Consider the following 21,251-nt stretch of genomic DNA (forward strand, 5'->3'; position numbering starts at 1 on the left):
ATTACTTGACAGAGTAGTAAATGCAAGTCCTGAATAAATAATTTGATTAGGTATGTAGGTTTGAAAAATATGAAGTGTGTTTTTAATTTGTTTTTATTTATTCCTTTTCATTTTTTTTTTACCCGAAACTCGAGCGACCCCCCGGGGGAGGGTAAACGGTCTCAGCCAATCAAATGTCGTGGTTTATGATGGACTAGTTTGGTCAAGACAGCTGTCAGTCTTGCCTGCCCAGTCTGAATGAGCTGTGTGTGTTTCACTGGGGGATGGGAGTGTGTTTGAATGTGTCTTCCTGTTTAGTGGATTGGATACTAAAAATTCTGACTTATAATATGCATAAAACAATGTAATACATAAGGTATTAGTTATGAAGCTGAGATTAATGATGTGTTATTTTCACATTACAATACAACTGTAGTACACTTAAAATACCACATTTTACAACTTTGGGCTTGTTTTGAGACATGCCACCATGAGGGTTGAAGGACTGAAGTCACCTGACAAGGACAAAGGCTTTATAAATTAATAATTACCTCTGAACCACTCGATATCTTAAAAATTTTAAGTGTTAAAAGGTAAACAGAAGTAAGAAAAAAAAAAACATTGTTTTACTCAAATTATAGAAATGTGTAACTGAACAGCTAATAAACTTTAATTGTGTTAGCCTAAAGTCTAAAACATTTACACAGTACTCATAATGTTTCAAAAAAAGACCTCTGATTTGCAAAACAACTTTTGCCAGAAAAAGGAGAGGGAGAGGGGGTGGACACTGAACAGATTTATTTGAAAATTTGCAATATAATACATGACATGAGACATGGGAAGGCAAATAATACTAAATACTTTTAGCTTATTACTAGCTAGTCTACCCAACTAACATTCCCACAAACATTGGCAGGGGCCAAGCTTGACCGATACATATTAAAAACAAAACTAGTCCTTCCATACCGAAATGTCTTTCTTTTAAAATAACACAGATTAAGACGAAAATACAGAATAATCAGAGACTTTTACATACAAAAACAACAATACAACATAAATTGTCCTTCTGCCTCTAGTCAGTATGTCTCGTAATAATAGTTACTTTAATGTCCCAGATCATTTCATTAGTGACCTGTAAGCACACACAGAATTTTGATATTCAAATTAGTTTTTTTAAATATTGGATTATACCTTAAGCTGCCAAGAAGAGTGCACTATAAGCACCTTTGAATACAGTTAACCATATTTACACTAATTCAGCAGATTTCATCAGGGCCTGGTGATCAGGATAAAAACAGTGAACTGTCAGTCAGTTTGAGAGTATGAGAAGACACTGGATGTTGTTTACTACGGAGTATAATGTTTATGTTATATTTTTCCTCAGGTGTACTGTCCCACTTTATTGTCTTTAGTTCTGACTCCATTATTCATTGGTTTCTTCTAGTCACTTGTTTATGCTGGCTTCTTCAGTCTTCACTGCCCGTTAACTACCGGTAACTCATTACTCAGCAGGTCACTCTTGTTTTGCGTCAGTGTCTTCTTGCTGTGCTGGTTTCTCAGGTTTGTGCTGATCTGTGGTATATTGTTTGTTCGTGGTGGTGGTGGTGTCTTCTGCATGGGATGCATTTTGTTGATTGCTTGTCATGTTATGAATCTCTTGAATTTGCTGGTCTTTGTCATGCATGTTAATATCTGGTTCATAATTATTATTATTGAGTATATTTTCGTAAATTTGTGCTGCATGGCATTTGCCTGCCAACATTTCTGTTTTTCTAGAATCACTCTTATGTTCACCATTTTCCAACTGTCTGCTTAGTTTCTGTCGGTTGTGACTCTCAGCTGTGGAGTCAGTGGCCTTTATCGCCTCCTTATGGTCTTTTTGTGCTGTTGCATGCTGAAGCCAGTCGTGCTGCAGGGTTTGACTAGCTGTCAAACGCCTTTTTGGGTTGACCTCCAGCAAAGCCCTGACTAGAGCTTTAGCCCCTGGAAAACACAGACATCAGCACTTATCATATTTCTAGATAACAGCATATAAATTTCAGAATATATGAAGGGTTAAACGGAATAGTCCAACCAAAAATGAAAACCTATGATTAAAGCGCACAAATTGTAATGGAGTTTCTTTATGTCATACGAGTTTGAAAACAATATGGGATTGGGTAAATGATGATAGATTGTCCTTTTTTGATTGATCTAACACTTAAATCACTTTTTTTGTAGGGGGTCAAATGCTGGAGTTCAGTATCTCACCCTCCGATACATTATCCCAGTAATGGGACAGAAAGTGGACTTCTCCTTTCTGGATGAGACGGAATAGTTCCTCTTGATTACGATCTGGACTGCGGAATGGAGGAAACCCACTCAGCAGGACAAACAGTATGACACCCATCGCCCAAACATCTACTCCAACACCGTAACCTGTTCATACATAGACATATACATATGCATAGCTGAACATTTGAAATGCCATGTCAAGTGTTAGTGTTGTTAAATCATGTTACTAATAGTTTTAAACCTCAGTGTTTGAGGTTTAGGACAGAGCTGTAGCTCAGGTTTTTTGTGTCCAGCCAGTCCCAGCTAATCTAAGTGAGTACAGACTTTACCTGTCTCAGCAAGTATCTCTGGAGCAACATATGTAGGTGTGCCACAGACTGTGAACACTGGCTCTGTTACCACCATGGCTAATCCAAAATCAGCCAACTTCAGATTCAAGCTTCCATTGCCATGCCGCTGTACCTAAAAATCAGTAACAAAAAAAAAGATATGATATGAGCTGAAGCCAGTCGTGCTGCAGGGTTTGACTAGCTGTCAAACGCCTTTTTGGGTTGACCTCCAGCAAAGCCCTGCTGGATATGATATGGATATGATATGAGCTGAATATTATATATTATACTCTTTTTAAATACATGTCCAATTTTCAAAATGATGAATAAAGTAGCTGCAGTTTTTTTGAGGTAATGAGCTACATTTTCCAACGAGTGGCGCTGTAGCGCGAACAAACTTTACATCGCTGCTGTGTGAGAGTTGAGGGAATAATGGCACGTGCTCACCAGCCAATACTTCTCGTCGAAAAGTCATGAATTCTAATAAATGGGTTCATCTTAAACAGTTTGCTCTCATATGTGGTGTTGGAAAGTCAGATTAATTTCATTTCATTGATTTGTTCGGATGTTTTATGAAAATGAACACATTCACGATTCCCTGGTTCACCAATTCCGATTCACCACTTGTGAATTTTTTAACTAGTTTATGTAAATTTTGTAGTATTAATATTATATACTTTTTTTTTTCTATTATAATTTATAAAAAATGGTGGTAGTCTATTAAATAATATTGAACTTTTTGTATTGTATTCTAGCGTGGTTTGTGTTAAAACTAAAAGTAACTGAAATAAAGCTGAAATGAAATAACAGATGAAAAATTTAAACTTAAAAACTAAAATGATGTTGCCTTAGCAATTAATTGAAAGTTAAGTAGTTAATGTTAAGTTGAAGTACTAAAATTACAAAAAAAAGCTACGAAAATAACTGAAATAAAAATTAAATCAATTTATAAACTGTAAAAAAATGTTTTTTTCAAAATTGTAAATAAATTAAAACTTATTGGAGTATGTTTTACAAACGAAAAAAAAACTATTTCAGTCTATCTGTTTCCATATTTCATGTTTTATTCAATGTATTTTTTTTCTAAATTCATAGCATTTTCTGACTGAAAATCCTACACCATTTTTTTAAAGAAATATATAAAAAACTATTACAAATGACAAAAACACATAAACTTCCTAAAATTAGAACAAAAACAGAAGATATAAAAAAGCCAATTCAAAATATGAAATATATTTAAATAATACTAAAATAACACTGATCTTGAGTAACTCTTACCAGTAGGTTTTCAGGTTTGATGTCTCGGTGTGCGATGCTCTTGCTGTGGATGTATTCCAGAGCCTGACTGATGTCTCTGATCATGCATGCAGCACTTGGCTCAGTAAACCTGCCGCTCTGAGTGATAGCATCAAACAGGTCTCCACCGGTCACCAGCTCCATCAGCAGGTAAACATGGGTGCCCGTGTGATGAGAACGAAACAGCTGGATGAGGCGAGGATGTTCCAGACTACGCAGCAGAGCAATCTCATTCTGAATCATGTGACCACGTCCCTGCAGCTTTGCGTTGTCCACAATCTTCATAGCGAACGTTTCAGCCAGGCCTCTCACACGACACTCCCTGACCACCGCAAAGTTCCCATCCCCTACCACACGGCCCATGTCATAGCAGCGCTCAATGTCCTCCAGCGACACTTCGCCACCATCAGGCAGTATATTACTCTGGAAGTTTTTTTGCTCAGCTGTTTCCTGCTTATTAATGTCCTGCTCCGTTATTGTCTCCAAATTAAGATCTTTATCCCGGTTTTGAGGAACAGCTGGGCTTGATTTTGTATTGGCAACGTGCTTGTCTGCTTTCAGTGGTCTTTGTTGTTTTTTTTCCATGTTCTGAGATGAAGTACTCTTATTACTGTGGTTATTTGGCTTGTCTGGTTGAGAGCATCGACTGCTTCTGATTGGAGGTATAGGTGGGCCGCATCCTCGACAGCTCCGGCAGTAAACAGCTTCTCTCTTTCCTTCCTCCTTCTTTATCTCCTTCTCATCTTCTTTCTGCAGGTCGCCTCTCCTCCTCCACAGTTCTCTCTGCCTTTCTCTCTTCACCTTTTCTTTTTGCCTTCCAATAGGCTGCAGGTTGTTGACAACCGGTTGGTTTACCTGTTGATCATGTACCGTAGGTAAGGACATCTCGGCTCCGGCGTCATCATCATGGAAACCACTATCCGTCTTAGTGGCCTTGGGTCTCAGGATACGCTCCCATACTCTCAGCAGGTGTTCACAATGGCTGGGGTTTTCCGGATATAACTCATCTAGTGCTGCATGTACCTCGTCAAGAGATGGTCGGCTGTTCCCAAAGGCCAAGAAGGCATGGTCGAAGCGGAAGAAGTCGGCAAGGCTGTTGATTTCTCGCCCAGCAGGGCTAAAGAGTCGTCGTATTCGAGCGTTGTTCCAGCAGGGGAAGCCAAGCGCCTCGGACACATCTGCCATCAGCTGCTCGAACGTCTGCACAGCGCGGCGGTTTAACAGCAGTGAGATCTTCCGCACGCTCTCCTGTCCGCACGGCCGCACCACGGTCACGATTCGTGGGCGCACTGGGCTTGCTTCTGCATGTCTGGCGTGGTAGCCGCTCGCCCTGGAAACTCTTGCTTCCTCCCAGTGATACACAGGGCTTTCTGAAGGACCAAAGTCTGTGGGAGGCCTTCTGGGTCTGGACCTGTGCAGGTAAGATGGAAGAGGTTGCCGAAGGGGAGCATTTGGGCATTTTGGCAGTTTAATCCTTTGATCTGGAACACATAAACACGTAAATTAAGAGGATGCAGTCTGAATTGTTAGGATCAGAGGCGCCATGCCCATTCAAAGTGAAGGGGCACGTGCCGCCTCAGATTTCTGAGCCAAGTGAATTTTGAATGCAGCTTCCAAAAGACAAAAAAATAGCCAATCACTATCAGATTTGATACAATCACACCGGGTGTGATTAGATCGTTCAGTCAGTGCGGGACAGCATCAGCTGCTAAATTCAAATCCGTTTTCGCGTTTTAAAAATTTATTTTTTGAGTACAAACAAAATGGCCTTAATTAGTATACAAAAAAACAATCTAGTATGGAAGGCTCAACACAACAGAACCATATTATTTCCAGACAAACCATATAACAAAATATTTCAAAACGCATAATAAATATAAAAATAAGAAACAAAAACAAGAACGTAAAGAAAATAATAATAAAAATATAAAGAAAATATAATTACAACAAATTATATAATACAAACAAATTAAACAGTTTTACTGCCTTGGATTTTTCATTTTACTAAGGGCATCTGAAAAGTATTTTAGATCATTTTTAAACTATAAACAATGGAGGAGATTTAAAATATCGACATTTATGAAAAAAATATTTTTCTAATAATATATTATTAATCAAATCATACAAAACAGAGCAGTCTTTGGTTATTCCGTACATTACATCTTGTAAGGTTAGAGTGAAATTATCAGTAACCACACGCTTCTGTACCATCCAGTCGTGCAATGCTTTCCCAAAGTGACAAACTACATGTAAAAAATATATGTTCTGTATCTTCAAATAAATGTTTGCATAGATAATAAGGCACGTTTTCAAAATTAAATTTTGAGTGCAGAAATTTATTGGAGAGATTTACAGTGCCCTCCAAAAGTATTGGAAAAGTGAAGACAAAATTGTTCTGTTGGCTGTGGAGTCAAGACATTTGCAAATATGATGAAAAGATGAATATGAGACAAAACTACAGAATGTCACATTTTATTATTAGCCGTTTCAACACATACATGTTTGACCAAATAAAAAGAACAGCACTTTTAGAGTTCATCCCACTCATTGATGCGAGCATAAGTATTGGGACAGTTGAACATAAGGCAGATAAAAGATTAAAAGCTATTATTTAGTTGCAGATCCCTTGTGCACAATCACAGCAGTGAGTCTGCGTCTCATAGACATCACCAGACTCTTGGTCTCATCCTTTGAAATACTTTTCCCAGCCTTTAATGCAGCCAATTCCAATTGTTGCTTGTTTTGGGGAGTTTCTGCCTTTACTCTCCTCTTCAGCTGGTGAAATTCATGTTCAATCGGATTTAAATCTGGACTTTACAGACTTTCCATTTCTTTGCCCTTATAAAGTCTTTGACTGAACTGGCAGGGTGTTTTTATCATTGTCCTGATGCAATATGAAGCACTTCCCAATGAATTTGGTGGCATTTTCTTGAATATTGGTAGGCAAGATAGTTTTGTACCCTTCCAAATTCATTCTGCTACTGTCATCATACATTAAGTCATCAGTAAAGTTGAGAGGGCCTGTTCCAGAGGCAGCCATGCATGCTCATGCCATACACCACCTCCACCATGCTTTACAGATGAGGCTGTATGCTTGGGATCATTGTGGTTCCCTTTTTTTTCTCCACATTTTTGCTTTCCCATCACTTCGATAAAGGTTCATCTTTGTCTCATCGGTCCATAAACACCGTTCCAAAACTCTTCTGGCTCACCTTTGTGCTTTTTTGCAAACTCTAATCTTGCCTTTCTATTTTTGGAGCTGGTCAGAGGTTTGTATTTTGCTGTGTAGCATCTGTAATTCTGTGTCAAAGTCTCCTAAAGACAATAAATCGTCAGAGCATCACCCCAGCTTTCTGGAAGTTGTTGGTGATTTTACAGACACGTCTTTTAGGGTTCATTTTCACAGCTTTTATGATTTGTCTGTCATCAACTACTGTTGTTTTCTCAGCCGATCAGGTCATTGTTGGTTGCTGGTGGTTTCCAAACTCTTGATTTCTCCATGCCCTTTGTTTTTGCTATAGCTCTAATTGACTTCCTCTTTTCTTTTAGCATCCAAATTGCTTGCTTTTCTCTCAAAGTCAGCTCCCTCGTCTTCATCCTGGTTTGTGTGTGTCATCATCAAATGCAAGATTCAGAATGCAGAAGTAATGGATGTAACTGATACGACACATTCCCTGCTTTTAATTAAGAATTAATGCAACAGGACACAGCTGATCACTTAGAAAGACCTGCGAGGCAACTGTTCCAATACTTATGCTCACATCAGAGAGAGGGATGAAACTCTAAAAGTGCTGAACTTCTTAGCTGGTAAAACATCTATGTGTTGAATCACCCAATAATAAAATGTGACATTCTGTAGTTTTGTCTCATATTCATCTTTTAATCATATTTGTAAATGTCTTGACTCCACAGCCAACAGAGCAATTTTGTCTTTACTGTTCCAATGCTTTTGGAGGGCATTTAATATTTTAAACTGTATTTCTTTTACCTTGGGGAGAATAGGAAATTTTAGATAGGCTGTCCTGAAATATTTAACAGTGTTTTTGTCAAATGTGTGATCTAATTTATGTCTTAATATTTGGCAAGGGTAGCGTGACTGGATGATATATTGTCTTATATATTTATTAGTTTATTCTCTATTTCAATATCACCAACATACAACAAAGGAAGGACAGCAGTAATTTTGGAGTAGGAAAGGGAACATCTCATTAACATTTTTATACCTGAAGGTATTGCATTAATAACAGTAAAGAATTGCTTTGGATGACAGGCAAATCCTTCTTTAAAAGTGAATGAATTGTAGTCTAACATATTACCACTCTCATCCATTAGATCCAATACTGAACAAATATTTCTATTTACCCAGTCCTCATAAAATAAGGATTTGTTTCTATGTAGAACATATTTGTTATTCCAGATAGGAGTATTGTGAGGTGTAAAATAGTGTGTATGTGCCAATTTCCAGTATAATAAGACTTGGTGGAATGCTGATAGTTTCACTGGAAGTTTAAGTCAAAGTCACATTTGAGAAGAAAGCGGATACCACCCAATTTACGAAACAAAGCTGAAGGCACAGCATACCAGAAGCTCTCAGTATTACCTAAAAACATTTGAAGCCACTTAAGTTTTAACAAAATATTCATACTCTCAAATTCAATTACATTCAGACCACCTTCTTCGTACACTTTAATAATATCAGATTTTCTAATATAATGAGTTTTGTGCCTCCAAATAAAGTCATACATTTTTTGATTGCTTATTTTTATAATAACTGAAGAGGGAGCTAAAGCAAAAGCTGGATAAATCAGTCTAGATAAGTATATTTCAATAAGTATAAGTATACATTTAATTTCTTCACTGATATGTCATTACTTACCAGAGTGGACAACATATCTACAGCTAAAATAAATAAAATTCCACGGCCAATCTGAAATCTTTGTGTGGTACCAAAAGGGAGAGAAACTGAACTATTCATGTCTCTGTAAATCATTTTTATAACACTGATAAACTGTTCACCAAAACCGAAAAGTTCTAAGGATTTAAAAAGAAAAGCATGCTCTATCATATCAAAGGCCTTTTTGAAATCTAAAATAAAATGAATCCATCATCCTCCATCAAGTGACTGTACTCCACCAAATCCATCACCAATCTTATATTATAAATAGATCTTCCTTTAAGAAAGCCTGATTGTGATTCGTTAATTAAATTATTAGTGCCCACTTTTAATCTATTAACATATACAGTATCTCACAGAATTGAGTACACCCCTCACATTTTTGTAAATATTTTATTATATCTTTTCATGTGACAATACTGAATAAATGACACTTTGCTACAATGTAAAGTAGTGAGTGTACAGCTCGTATAACAGTCTAAATTTGCTGTCTCCTCAAAATAACTCAACACACAGCCATTAATGTCTAAACTGCTGGCCACAAAAGTGAGTACACCCCTAAGTGAAAATGTCCAAATTGGGCCCAATTAGCCATTTTCTCTCCCCGGTGTCATGTGACTCGTTAGTGTTACAAGGTCTCAGGTGTGAATGGGGAGCTGGGGTCTCATTTATAAAACTCTCTCTAGATTTCATCCTAAAAGTGTTCGTATGTGCAACTCCACCCCGACTCCTCCCAGAAATCACCATATATGGAGCTTACAACACCTAGTTTTACTATGCATAACCTCATCTGCATATCATTTCCATGCATATTCCCATCCACGTGACACTGTGTTTAACACCGTACAAAGGTACAAGACATTAAGGAAATATGAGATCCTGACTGTAATTCCATTTGGGCCATAGCCTACACATTAATTTATATTGCTAAAAATTTTCCAGTATCTTTATGTTTTATAATAAATATATGAAATTATCCATAAAAACAAAACGATTTAAAATAGTTGATCTTATTCTTTTACACTGGTCATATAGTATTTCAATTAAATTTATGCAGTTTTGCTGATAAGGTGAACATAAGCTGAACATCTATTTTTAGTGGAAACAGCTGATGTAATAGGACTATATTTTTTGCCGTGTAAATACAATTGTCTGACTCGGCGAATTACTGAAAGTATTTTAAAAAGGAAATGTGCCAATCTTACCGTTTTGCTTTAATGGTATTCTTCGAATACAGTGGTATTTTTTATAATGTTTTGGGGATGCCTTTACATGACATGACGTGGTTGTACAGTAAGATATTATCATTGGTCCTATTCAAACCGGACAATGGACTGACCGTTCGACCACCGTATCCAGCTGTGTCCGCCATAATATCGAAATAAGTGCACATCATGATAATTGTTCTCGCTATAAAAAAAAAAAAAAAATTCCTCATAACATGAGATCTGCAGTATAGTTTAAAAGATCTGCAGTTTAGTCGTTGTCATTAAAACATAGGATGCCACATGAAAAGCGATCAAATGCATCCACTATATGTCTAAATTTAATTTTGTTTAACTTCTGCGTAATGACTTTTTGTAATTTCAGTGCTTATCTCCAATGAGAGTGGAATATTTATTGTAAATGCGTATCGAAATGAAAACAGTTTAAAATATTTTACTTCATTACTTCTCACTCCAAAAGAGTTTGTACGCATGGTCTAGAATGTCCGTACGGTACAAACATAATTACACCATTTATTTTTTATAAATCCGGATATGTGCGTGGAAAATTGCTTCCGCATATTATATACCCATTTTGTGCGTATGCAACGTTTATAAATGAGACCCCTGGTGTGTTAAATTTGGTGTTGTCGCTCTCACTCTCATACTGGTGACTGGAAGTTCAACATGGCACCTCTTGGCAAAGAACTCTCTGAGGATCTGAAAAAAATAATTGTTGCTCTACATAAAGATGGCGTTGGCTATAAGAAGATTGCCAAGACCCTGAATCTGAGCTGCAGCACGGTGGCCAAGACCATACAGCGGTTTAACAAGACAGGTTCCACTCAGAACAGGCCTCGCCATGGTTGACCAAAGAAGTTGAGTGCACATGCTCAGCGTCATATCCAGAGGTTGTGTTTGGGAAATAGCCGTATGAGTGCTGCCAGCATTGCTGCAGAGGTTGAAGGGGTGGGGGCGCTGCACACTGCATCAAATTGGTCTGCATGGCTGTCGTCCCAGAAGGAAGCCTCTTCTAAAGATGATGCACAAGAAAGCCCGCAAACAGTTTGCTGAAGACAAGCAGACTAAGGACATGGATTACTGGAACCATGTCCTGTGGTCTGATGAGACCAAGATAAACTTATTTGGTTCAGATGGTGTCAAGCGTGTGTGGCGGCAACCAGGTGAGGAGTACAAAGACAAGTGTGTCTTGCCTACAGTCAAGCATGGTGGTGGGAGTGTCATGGTCTGGGGCTGCATGAGTGCTGCCGGCACTGGGGAGCTACAGTTCATTGAGGGAACCATGAATGCCAACATGTACTGTGACATACTGAAGCAGAGCATGATCCCCTCCCTTTGGAGACTGGGCCGCAGGGCAGTATTCCAACATGTTAACGACCCCAAACACACCTCCAAGATGACCAATGCCTTACTAAAGAAGCTGAAGGTAAAGGTGATGGACTGGCCAAGCATGTCTCCAGACCTAAACCCTATTGAGCATCTGTGGGGCATCCTCAAATGGAAGGTGGAGGAGCGCAAGGTGTCTAACATCCACCAGCTCCGTGATGTCTTCATGGAGGAGTGGAAGAGGACTCCAGTGGCAACCTGTGAAGCTCTGGTGAACTCCATGCCCAAGAGGGTTAAGGCAGTGCTGGAAAATAATGGTGGCCACACAAAATATTGACACTTTGGGCCCAATTTGGACATTTTCACTTAGGGGTGTACTCACTTTTGTGGCCAGCGGTTTAGACATTAATGGCTGTGTGTTGAGTTATTTTGAGGGGACAGCAAATTTACACTGTTATACAAGCTGTACACTCACTAATTTACATTGTAGCAAAGTGTCATTTCTTCAGTGTTGTCACATGAAAAGATATAATAAAATATATACAAAAATGTGAGGGGTGTACTCACTTCTGTGAGATACTGTATATGCGTGAAAATTTTATAATCATTATTGAGCAATGTGATTGGACGAAAATTATCCATATATCTCATATCTTTATCTGGTTTAGGGATTAATGTAATCAGACCCTGATTCATAGTGGGCCCTAAAGATCCATCTTCAATGGATTCAACAAAAGCATTAAATAATATTAATCTAATATCATTCCAAAAGAATTTGTAAAAATTAGCTGTGAGGCCATCAGGGCCCGGAGATTTGTTTAACTTAACTTAAAGGGATAGTTCACCCAAAAACGAAAATTCTGTCATCATTTACTCACCCTCAAGTAGTTCCAAACCTGTATGAATGTCTTTGTTCTGCTGGACACAAAGGAAGATATTCTGTGAATTTTTACATTATTAATCAACTCAGAATTAAATTTCCAATATCGCTTAATCCTTGAAGTGTTGTGATTGGGTTTGAATAATAGTGAAATAGCACAGTGGCCTGTCAAGTGAAATAGCACAGTCTTTAACAAATAACATTAAGTTAACTGAAATAAGCCAGAAATCAATTCTTGATTTGCTGGTGGCATTAGGTCTTAACCAAGAGAACTGCCTGAGATTAGGATTGAGATATCTCCAGACATCTATTAATTTAAGACTAGTGCAGAAGTGGGAGACCAAAGGATTTGGTTGAGAAGTAATGCTTTTGGGAGGATGTCTATCATGTATTTCATCTGGTGCAATATTAAAATCTAAAAAAAACCCATTATCTGTAGGGTATACCCTCTTTAAATCAGAGATTACAGAAGACACCTCTTTAAGTAAATTTTGATTCAGTTTAGAATTATTGTGGCCATATACATTAACCAAAATGAAATTAATTATATATATACAGTGGGGCAAAAAAGTATTTAGTCAGCCACCAATTGTGCAAGTTCTCCCACTTAAAAAGATGAGAGAGGCCTGTAATTTTCATCATAGGTATACCTCAACTATGAGAGACAAAATGAGAAAAAAAATCCAGAAAATCACATTGTAGGATTTTTAAAGAATTAATTGGTAAATTCCTCTGTAAAATAAGTATTTGGTCACCTACAAACAAGCAAGATGTCTGGCTCTCACAGACCTGTAACTTCTTCTTTAAGAGGCTCCTCTGTCCTCCACTCGTTACCTGTATTAATGGCATCTGTTTGAACTCGTTATCAGTATAAAAGACACCTGTCCACAACCTCAAACAGTCCAACTCCAAACTCCACCATGGCCAAGACCAAAGAGCAGTCAAAGGACACCAGAAACAAAATTGTAGACCTGCACCAGGCTGGGAAGACTGAATCTGCAATAGGTAAGCAGCTTGGTGTGAAGAAATCAACTGTGGGAGCAATTATTAGAAAATGGAAGACATACAAGACCACTGATAATCTCCCTCGATCTGGGGCTCCACGAAGATCTCACCCGTGGGGTCAAAATGATCACAAGAACTGTGAGCAAAATCCCAGAAACACACGGGGGGACCTAGTGAATGACCTGCAGAGAGCTGGGACCAAAGTAACAAAGGCTACCATCAGTAACACACTGCGCCGCCAGGGACTCAAATCCTGCAGTGCCACACGTGTGCCCATGCTTAAGCCAGTACATGTCCGGGCCCGTCTGAAGTTTGCTAGAGAGCATTTGGATGATCCAGAAGAGGATTGGGAGAATCAGATGAAACCAAAATAGAACTTTTTGGTAAAAACTCAAAGAATGCTGAGTTGCATCCAAAGAACATCATACCTACTGTGAAGCATGGGGGTGGAAACATCATGCTTTGGGGCTGTTTTTCTGCAAAGGGACCAGGACGACTGATCCGTGTAAACTAAATAATGAATGGGGCCATGTATCATGAGATTTTGAGTGAAAACCTCCTTCCATCAGCAAGGGCATTGAAGATGAAACGTGGCTGGGTCTTTCAGCATGACAATGATCCCAAACACACCGCCCGGGCAACGAAGGAGTGACTTCGTAAGAAGCATTTTAAGGTCCTGGAGTGGCCTAGCCAGTCTCCAGATCTCAACCCCATCGAAAACCTTTGGAGGGAGTTGAAAGTCCGTGTTGCCCAGCGACAGCCCCAAAACATTACTGCTCTAGAGGAGATCTGCATGGAGGAATGGGCCAAAATACCAGCAACAGTGTGTGAAAACCTTGTGAAGACTTACAGAAAACGTTTGACCTCTGTCATTGCCAACAAAGGGTATATAACAAAGTATTGAGATGAAATTTTGTTATTGACCAAATACTTATTTTCCACCATAATTTGCAAATAAATTCTTTAAAAATCCTACATTGTGATTTTCTGGATTTTTTTTCCTCATTTTGTCTCTCATAGTTGAGGTATACCTATGATGAAAATTACAGGCCTCTCTCATCTTTTTAAGTGGGAGAACTTGCACAATTGGTGGCTGACTAAATACTTTTTTGCCCCACTGTATATGTGTGTGTGTGTTCAATATCTAAAACAACTGCTAACCAGTGCCCACTTAGATCAGATCTAGAAGTGATTAGCCCATGTTACACCTTTATCTCATTGCATTGGCTACCAATCGCAGCTCGCATCAAGTTCAAGACACTGATGCTTGCTTATAGAACAACCACAGGCTCAGCACCCGCCTACATGCACTCACTATTAAGAATCTACATCCCCTCCAGAAGTCTGAGATCCGCAAGTGAGCGACGCCTCGTGGTACCATCACAAAGAGGCTCAAAATCACTCTCCAGAACATTCTCGTTCAGCATTCTTGGCTGGTGGAATGATCTTCCCACCCATATTCGGAGTGCTGGATCCCTGTCAATCTTCAAGCAACAGCTGAAAACTCATCTCTTTCGACACTACTTGACTTCAACCTACACATAAAAAAAAAAAAAATCCTTATTTATTTATTCCTTCCCTTGCTAGCTTGTACTTATTTAAACAATGCCTGAGACTTGGTGTTACAAGCACTTCGTTTGTCGGATTGCCTCTTCAAGATGAATCGCTTTATGTATTCCGCAATTGTAAGTTGCTTTGGATAAAAGCGTCTGCAAAATGACTAAATGTAAATGATTATTTTCCCTGGACAGTTATTAAATTGCTGTACCTACCGAGTGAGAGGAACCATGGCTAAGTAACATCTTATCTCCCCACTGACTTGACCAAAAAGCAGTATCCGTTAAAACAGTGCGTTTCTTGTAGAAAAATGCAATGAGAACCATTACTTTTACAAAATAAGAACATTGCTTTTCTTTTAACCTTGTTTTGAATGCCCCTAACATTCAATGACATTAAAGAAAATGGCAACTTAACTGAAAACATAATAAAAAAGAAAAGTGCAAACACTTGTATGAGAAAGAACAATCACCAAGGTTGTATAACCTCGAACCTAGAACATATAGCTCACAACCTAGTGCGTCTCCAAAACAGTCATATTTCATACCATTCTACCCGTAATCAGTTCACGTGACCAAACGTCACCAAAACGGTCCTCAGTAGTACGCTTTCTTTCCTGCCTTATACGCGCCTAATCGATCAAAGGCCAGAGCAAAGCGCGGGCCAGCCGTTCCTCCCTCGCCAGATCCTCTGTGAATTGAACCCCACGGTCCCGGCAGACTGATAAGTTCTTTGTTGATTTCCCTGTATTTTCGCATTGTAAACTGCACAATCATTTGCCTTGGTTTCCCTGGCTCCTTCTTTCCGACTTGGTGAACTGTGTCAGCAGTGTCATCTAATTTCTGAACCAGGTGCGATTTCAGCAAAAAGGCCGATCACTTCCCTGCGGGATCCTCTTCAGGCTTCTCTTTCATACCGTTGATCCGGAGATCCATCTTCGTTTATACCGCTCCAGTTCAGATGTTCTACTCGCCAGGTCTTTGTGCGATGTAGCTAATTGAAGCAGCAGCATTGAACTCGACAGCCTTGGAAATCTCTGCGACCATGATACTGTTCCTTCGCATTTGATTCGCCATTACTTCTAGTTTTTCATCTTGTGAGTCAAAGCGAGCCGTCAGTGAAGTTATGGCTTGCAGAAGAGTTGCATTGATATCTTCGTCGTGAGGCCTTAATTTTTTCAAGCGTTTGTTTTAGTAGGGGTGAAATGAGACGAATCACGGCATTTATCTCTTTGAGCGGACTGTACAAAAGACTATCTTATGGCGCTTTCCCACTGCATGGTACGGCACGGTACAGTTCGGCTGAAGTTACTTGGTAAAAGACCACAATGTCGTTTATATAGCTAACATGGGCTTTTACTATGGTAACGTCAGCCTAAAATATGTTAACATGGCAGGTAAGGACAGCTGACCACAATAATCCTCAAATATTAGCGAATTTTATATTTTAAAAACAACACTGATACAGCTACATATACTACGTATACATTATTTTATAAATAATGTAAATAAAGTATTTTATTGTCTACTAATTACCAAAAATCGCAGTTCTGTCTCACTATAGTCACTAACTCAATGCATTCCAATTGCCCGCAATGAACTTCCTGGAACTATAGAGCTTGGCAACCGACGTCACTGCGCAGTGCATTCTGGGACGTAAACAAGAGGGCGCCGCCATATTGTGAGGCCACATCGGGCGAGACTTAAAACGAAAAACAATGTTGGAAAGTCGATTAAAAGAACGAAATGTACTATACAGAGACAAACTTCTACCGGACGCAAGAAAACGGTACCTGGAAAAGATGGCCAACCACCCGCACCTATATTTTTGCCTGATTTAGATATAACGGCACCCGATCGTCACATTCAGGGTTCATATACGGTCATGAAAAACCTGGAAAAGTCATGGAATTTTAAAACCGCAATTTCCAGGCCTGGAAAGTTTTGGAAAAATAAATAAACCCAGAAAGTTTTGGAAAAGTCATGTTTCACAATTCTATGTACAGTAGAATTATGTTTAATCAGGTCCTGAATTTCGGTCTGGGATTGCGCAGGTTAGATGAGTAAATAAATTCACACAACCAGTCATTTGAAAACAGCGTGAGTGATTCAGCTGCACCGCGTCCTCTCTCTTTGACCTTCTCTTCACATCTGCTGCACGCTGCGATACAAGACTTTAGCTCGCGTTTCGGTACAGCTGACAGAATTGTCAATTGCCTAATCGGTCATTGTTGCATCGTCACAGAAATGTATTATTTGCACGTCTTTTTAAGTCTTTCGGTACTCGTGCGCTCCAGAGGCGCTTTTCTGTGCGCTGCAGTCACATCCAAAGCGCGCGCTGCGAACAAACAAACACAGCTTGTTGCGCTTAAGTGGCCAAATACACACAAAATAACGTCAAAATGGTCGTCCTGGCGAGTATCCTCATAAGCATTGTCATTTTTGTCTTAAGTTGCGAAAGAAAACGCATATGTATAAGTATTGGATCCGTGAAACAGGTCTTGTGACAGCAGCCTAATAAAGCTGTGCCGTCTGTCATTAATGTTAATCAAACAACAAAAGACAGAAGAAATCCCTCACTGCTCTTGACTAAATAATGTTTTGTGGAATAACTTTAATATGTTGATTTACAGTTTATTCAATTTCTGTATCCTATTTAAAACATTCATATTACAACTTCCTCGGCGCGTCGCGCAACAAGTGGCCTCACAAAATGGCGATTTTTCCCATCAGCCACCGCGGCGCTAGAGCAGTGACGTCACGCCCCCATCCCCTATAGAGGTCTACGTGAACCACGTGACGATCGAGCGTTCTGAACTTCCGTTGTCGCAACTCTGTCTCTCTATGGCTCTGACTGTACCTCCATTTCTGAATCGTCTAAGCTGGAGTCGAGCTCCGGCCGGAGGGATGGTGATCTTCAGGAGGGTATTTGTTGTGAAGATTTCCGCATTTTGAAGACACAAAACACACCTACAGTGTTTAAATGTTCTTTTAGGTAGACGTAAGTGAGACTTGTGTATGTTTCAAAACAAGCTCGGTAAAAACGTGTGTGTTCAGCCCGCCGTTTTATCCCAGTCCCTCTGTTTTCGCGCTTTGGCTGGGCGTTTGTTCAGCGCTGCATTATAACCAATCACACACGACTATGTTGAGTTTATGAACGCAATGGCCAATCAGAGACGTTCAGATGAGTCATCGCTGAAACGCGGTGTTTTGTTCACTTGCTCGCTTGATTGAATTATCTGGTGAATTCTCTCATCAAAAACAACAAAGTGCAGATGTGCCAAGGAATGTAGGTTAAGATATTAATTTCACAGTGTAAGCAGCTTCAGTGATTTTAATGGGAGTTTTTGAGAGTGCCTGAACTCTGGCTAGACTGAATGAAAATGAGTGAAATTAAAGTGTTATAATTAGTAACTTACAATATTGTTATTAAATTCACATTTAATACAAAGTCAGTCATATTATAAATATTTTATGGCATGACACCCATATCTGGTACTACTAAAGTAAAAATTCGGGGTTTTATGTTGTTAATAGATTACACTGTTAGTCTACTTTGCCCATCACCATTTATTGATAAAATAACAATCTATAAAGGTGCAAAACGCATTTACTTACACATATTTGAGAATCGAGATATTTCCTGATATAGTTGACACTTTTGGAAATATTTCTAATAAAAAAATAAATAAAACATAAACCTATATCAGTTATACAGTGCTATCGTGGCTGCTGTGTACCACCCCCCCAACCAAAAAAAAATTAATGAGTGCATGACGCCCCTGGTTAGGATAGCCTACTGTTGTTATTATTTTTATTTTTTTGTTAAGTAGAGAAATGTGTCCAAAGATATGCTTTGTTCATCAAAAGTGCAGCACACAAAATTGCAATATCAGATTTTGGTGGGGGAAAAAGCTTATACAAGCGAATTAAAGAGGAAGTGTGCAACATTAATAATTAAGAGCAGGTGTGTATTGAGGAGCAATGCCGAGACATGCAGATTCTCAAATTGCACCTCATGCTCCAGGGGTAACGGAAAAGGATCAAATCTGATCGTGCCGGATCACTTTACACTGGACGCAGCTTGTTTTTCTTTCTTTCTTTCTTTCTATCTTCCTTTCTTTCTTTCTTTCTCCCTTGTACTCCCTACGTCTTAAAGTGGAAGGATGCAGGTCAGGAGCCTTTAAGAAGCAGTCAAAGATGCTGTTTCACTTTTATATCAATACTTAAAGTTTTTTGAAAGGACTGTTACCAAAGCAAAGCCATTGTAAAACTAATTAATTGTGTATATTAATTAGTAAACCTAATTTATGTTCTTGTTACTTTGCACAAAGCCCTATTGAAAGAAGTTTTTAATTTAATTTCGATTTGTGAAAATGTCTTTTATATTGTGAAAAAATAAATGTATTAATGGAATATTAAAATTATAATAATTATTAAATATTATTAATATTTACTTTGTTTATTCGTTTTCAGGATAAATTTAATGGCACAGAATAATAGCGAACTAGGCTAATCGTTACGAGAAAAAGACGGGATATTCTTCAAATGTAGACTAGTTAATTGGCCTAGTTAAACTTTTACAGTCACTGCACCATTTCATTCAGTGTATTTATTTATTAATCATTCAAACTCACCTGTCAGTCCCCATCTGGGTCTCGGTGGTTCTCGCCCCGGTCGCTGGTTCCACACCGGTGTCATTTTGTTCCACTGCTCGTAGTATCTTCAGTATTTGTGCAGATATAAACCCATGAGTCTGATTCACTATCCATACTGTCCAGATGTCCGGCGGGTTTACAAAATTGTTAAAAGTCTGTAGCCATGATGAAATCAACGCGCACCTCTCAAGAAACTTGTCAATGTCTGTGAGGATTCATGAAAGTTTAAAAAACAGCGCTGTAAAGCTTTGAACCGGACAGTGCGCACCCAGACAATATTCAATCAGCGTCTATCAGACATGAGGTAACATGGGGATATCGTGAAGCCGCATCTTTTGGAAAAGCTACGAGCGCGTTACCGGATACTCCGCATCCTGCTGCAGGACCGTCTCCCCGGTAACACACGCACACACACACACACACACACACACACACACACACACACACGCCCGCACAGACAGACAGACACGGAGACAGACACACACACACACACACATACACACGCCCGCACAGACAGACAGAGACAGACACACACACACACACGTGAGACTATACAGGTCTCTCTGTATAGTCATGGTTACTGTTAACACAGCAGGGCTGCTTTGTGTGTGTTTGCGCTTGGCTGGCTGTGTGTGGACAGCTGTAAATGTATGTCTGGGTTGAATCCACATGTCCATTAGAGGGCAGTGTTTGTTAGTGGTTTTCAAACCTGTCCTGGAGGCACCCCTGCCCTGCACATTTTACAAGTTTCCCTCATCTAACACACCTGATTCAAATCATCAGATCATTAGTAGAGACTGCAAGACCTGATTTGGGTGTGTCTAATAAGGGAGACATACAAAATGTGCAGGGCAGATGTGCCTCCAGGACAGGTTTGAAAACTACTGAGGGTAGCGGGGAGGCGAGGCGAGGCGTGAAGTGAAGTGAAGTGAAATGAAATGAAATGAAATCAGTTTGGCAGGTTTTTCTACACATATGCCTCACACAGTGACAAAACATGCGTATAGTTGCCTACCAATATAATGTAGCCTACATGTACATTGCCTAATGTAGCCAATATAATGATGCTAACATTTGCAAAACCATTAAAAACCACTATTGACATTCACTTAGACCTACTTGTAGCAAATTGAATTTGTATTTTAATATTGGACGGACAATGAAATATTAGCCTAGCAGAACGTCATGTAGATAGATCACAAGTTAGTGTAAATGTGCATAAATACAAAAGTCGAGTTCGCCTGCAGCGGTAATCATACAGCGATTTCCGTTCATTATCGGACAGTACTACAAAACGTGAGTAGCCTACTATATTTTTGCATCACTTTATTGTAGATTTACGCTGCGCAAATACAAAATAAAACCCTTTGTCCTGTCTAAAAAGATAGTAGAATTTGTTTCTATGCGTATTTTTTGTTTTGTTTACATACTAAAATTGATTATTAACGGTTCGCGACTCTGCAAAAGATGATTTTAAAAGCTGCTGACCAGAATCTAACCGACATGCCAACAAGAAATGTGTATATTTATAGTTAGTAGTAAAAGAGCTTGGAATTTGTGACTTTGTTCACCTTGATTTCATGATCTGTGTTTTGTGGGCCATATTCCACGAAATCGGTGCCTTTTCCACTTGGAAAAATTAAAAAATAAAATAAGTTTAATCAGCATTTTTTAAATATCCATGAAGATATTGTGACATCTCAGGCTATGTAATTTCTTTATGACACTTTTTCATGTTTTGGTATTTTTGTCAATCCTGTTACCGACACAAGCGTTACTAGATGCTACGGTTTAATTAGGACTATGTGATAGTTTTCACATAAATGAG

At 38.9% G+C, this 21,251-nt stretch overlaps 2 protein-coding genes across 4 annotated transcripts in view; one reads left to right on the forward strand and one right to left on the reverse strand.

Moving 5' to 3' along the window:
• arpp21 (cAMP-regulated phosphoprotein, 21) overlaps nucleotides 1-2,337 on the forward strand; it is a 22,607-nt gene extending 20,270 nt beyond the window's left edge. The window contains 1 exon segment of the mRNA XM_058754785.1: nucleotides 2,200-2,337. The gene's annotated coding sequence lies outside the window, so the exon portion shown is untranslated.
• dclk3 (doublecortin-like kinase 3) lies at nucleotides 768-19,935 on the reverse strand. Of its 3 annotated transcripts, none has more exons than XM_058754784.1 (6): nucleotides 19,403-19,935; nucleotides 12,203-12,242; nucleotides 3,861-5,289; nucleotides 2,583-2,715; nucleotides 2,230-2,397; nucleotides 768-1,962 (listed from the first exon to the last, which is right to left on the reverse strand). In XM_058754784.1, the coding sequence occupies exons 3-6, from the start codon at nucleotides 5,061-5,063 to the stop codon at nucleotides 1,493-1,495; spliced, it is 1,974 nt and encodes a 657-aa protein (XP_058610767.1). In that variant the 5' UTR covers nucleotides 5,064-5,289; nucleotides 12,203-12,242; nucleotides 19,403-19,935; the 3' UTR covers nucleotides 768-1,492. The 3 variants fall into 3 exon arrangements, with proteins under 3 accessions (XP_058610767.1, XP_058610766.1, XP_058610765.1); XM_058754783.1 differs by lacking the exon at nucleotides 12,203-12,242 and adding an exon at nucleotides 18,384-18,438 and having other exon boundaries at nucleotides 3,861-5,359; nucleotides 19,403-19,433; XM_058754782.1 differs by lacking the exon at nucleotides 12,203-12,242 and having other exon boundaries at nucleotides 3,861-5,359.
• Nucleotides 19,936-21,251: the final 1,316 nt, after the last annotated feature.

The sequence above is a fragment of the Onychostoma macrolepis genome, chromosome 19, assembly GCF_012432095.1.
Source record: "Onychostoma macrolepis isolate SWU-2019 chromosome 19, ASM1243209v1, whole genome shotgun sequence".
Lineage (NCBI taxonomy): Eukaryota > Metazoa > Chordata > Actinopteri > Cypriniformes > Cyprinidae > Onychostoma > Onychostoma macrolepis.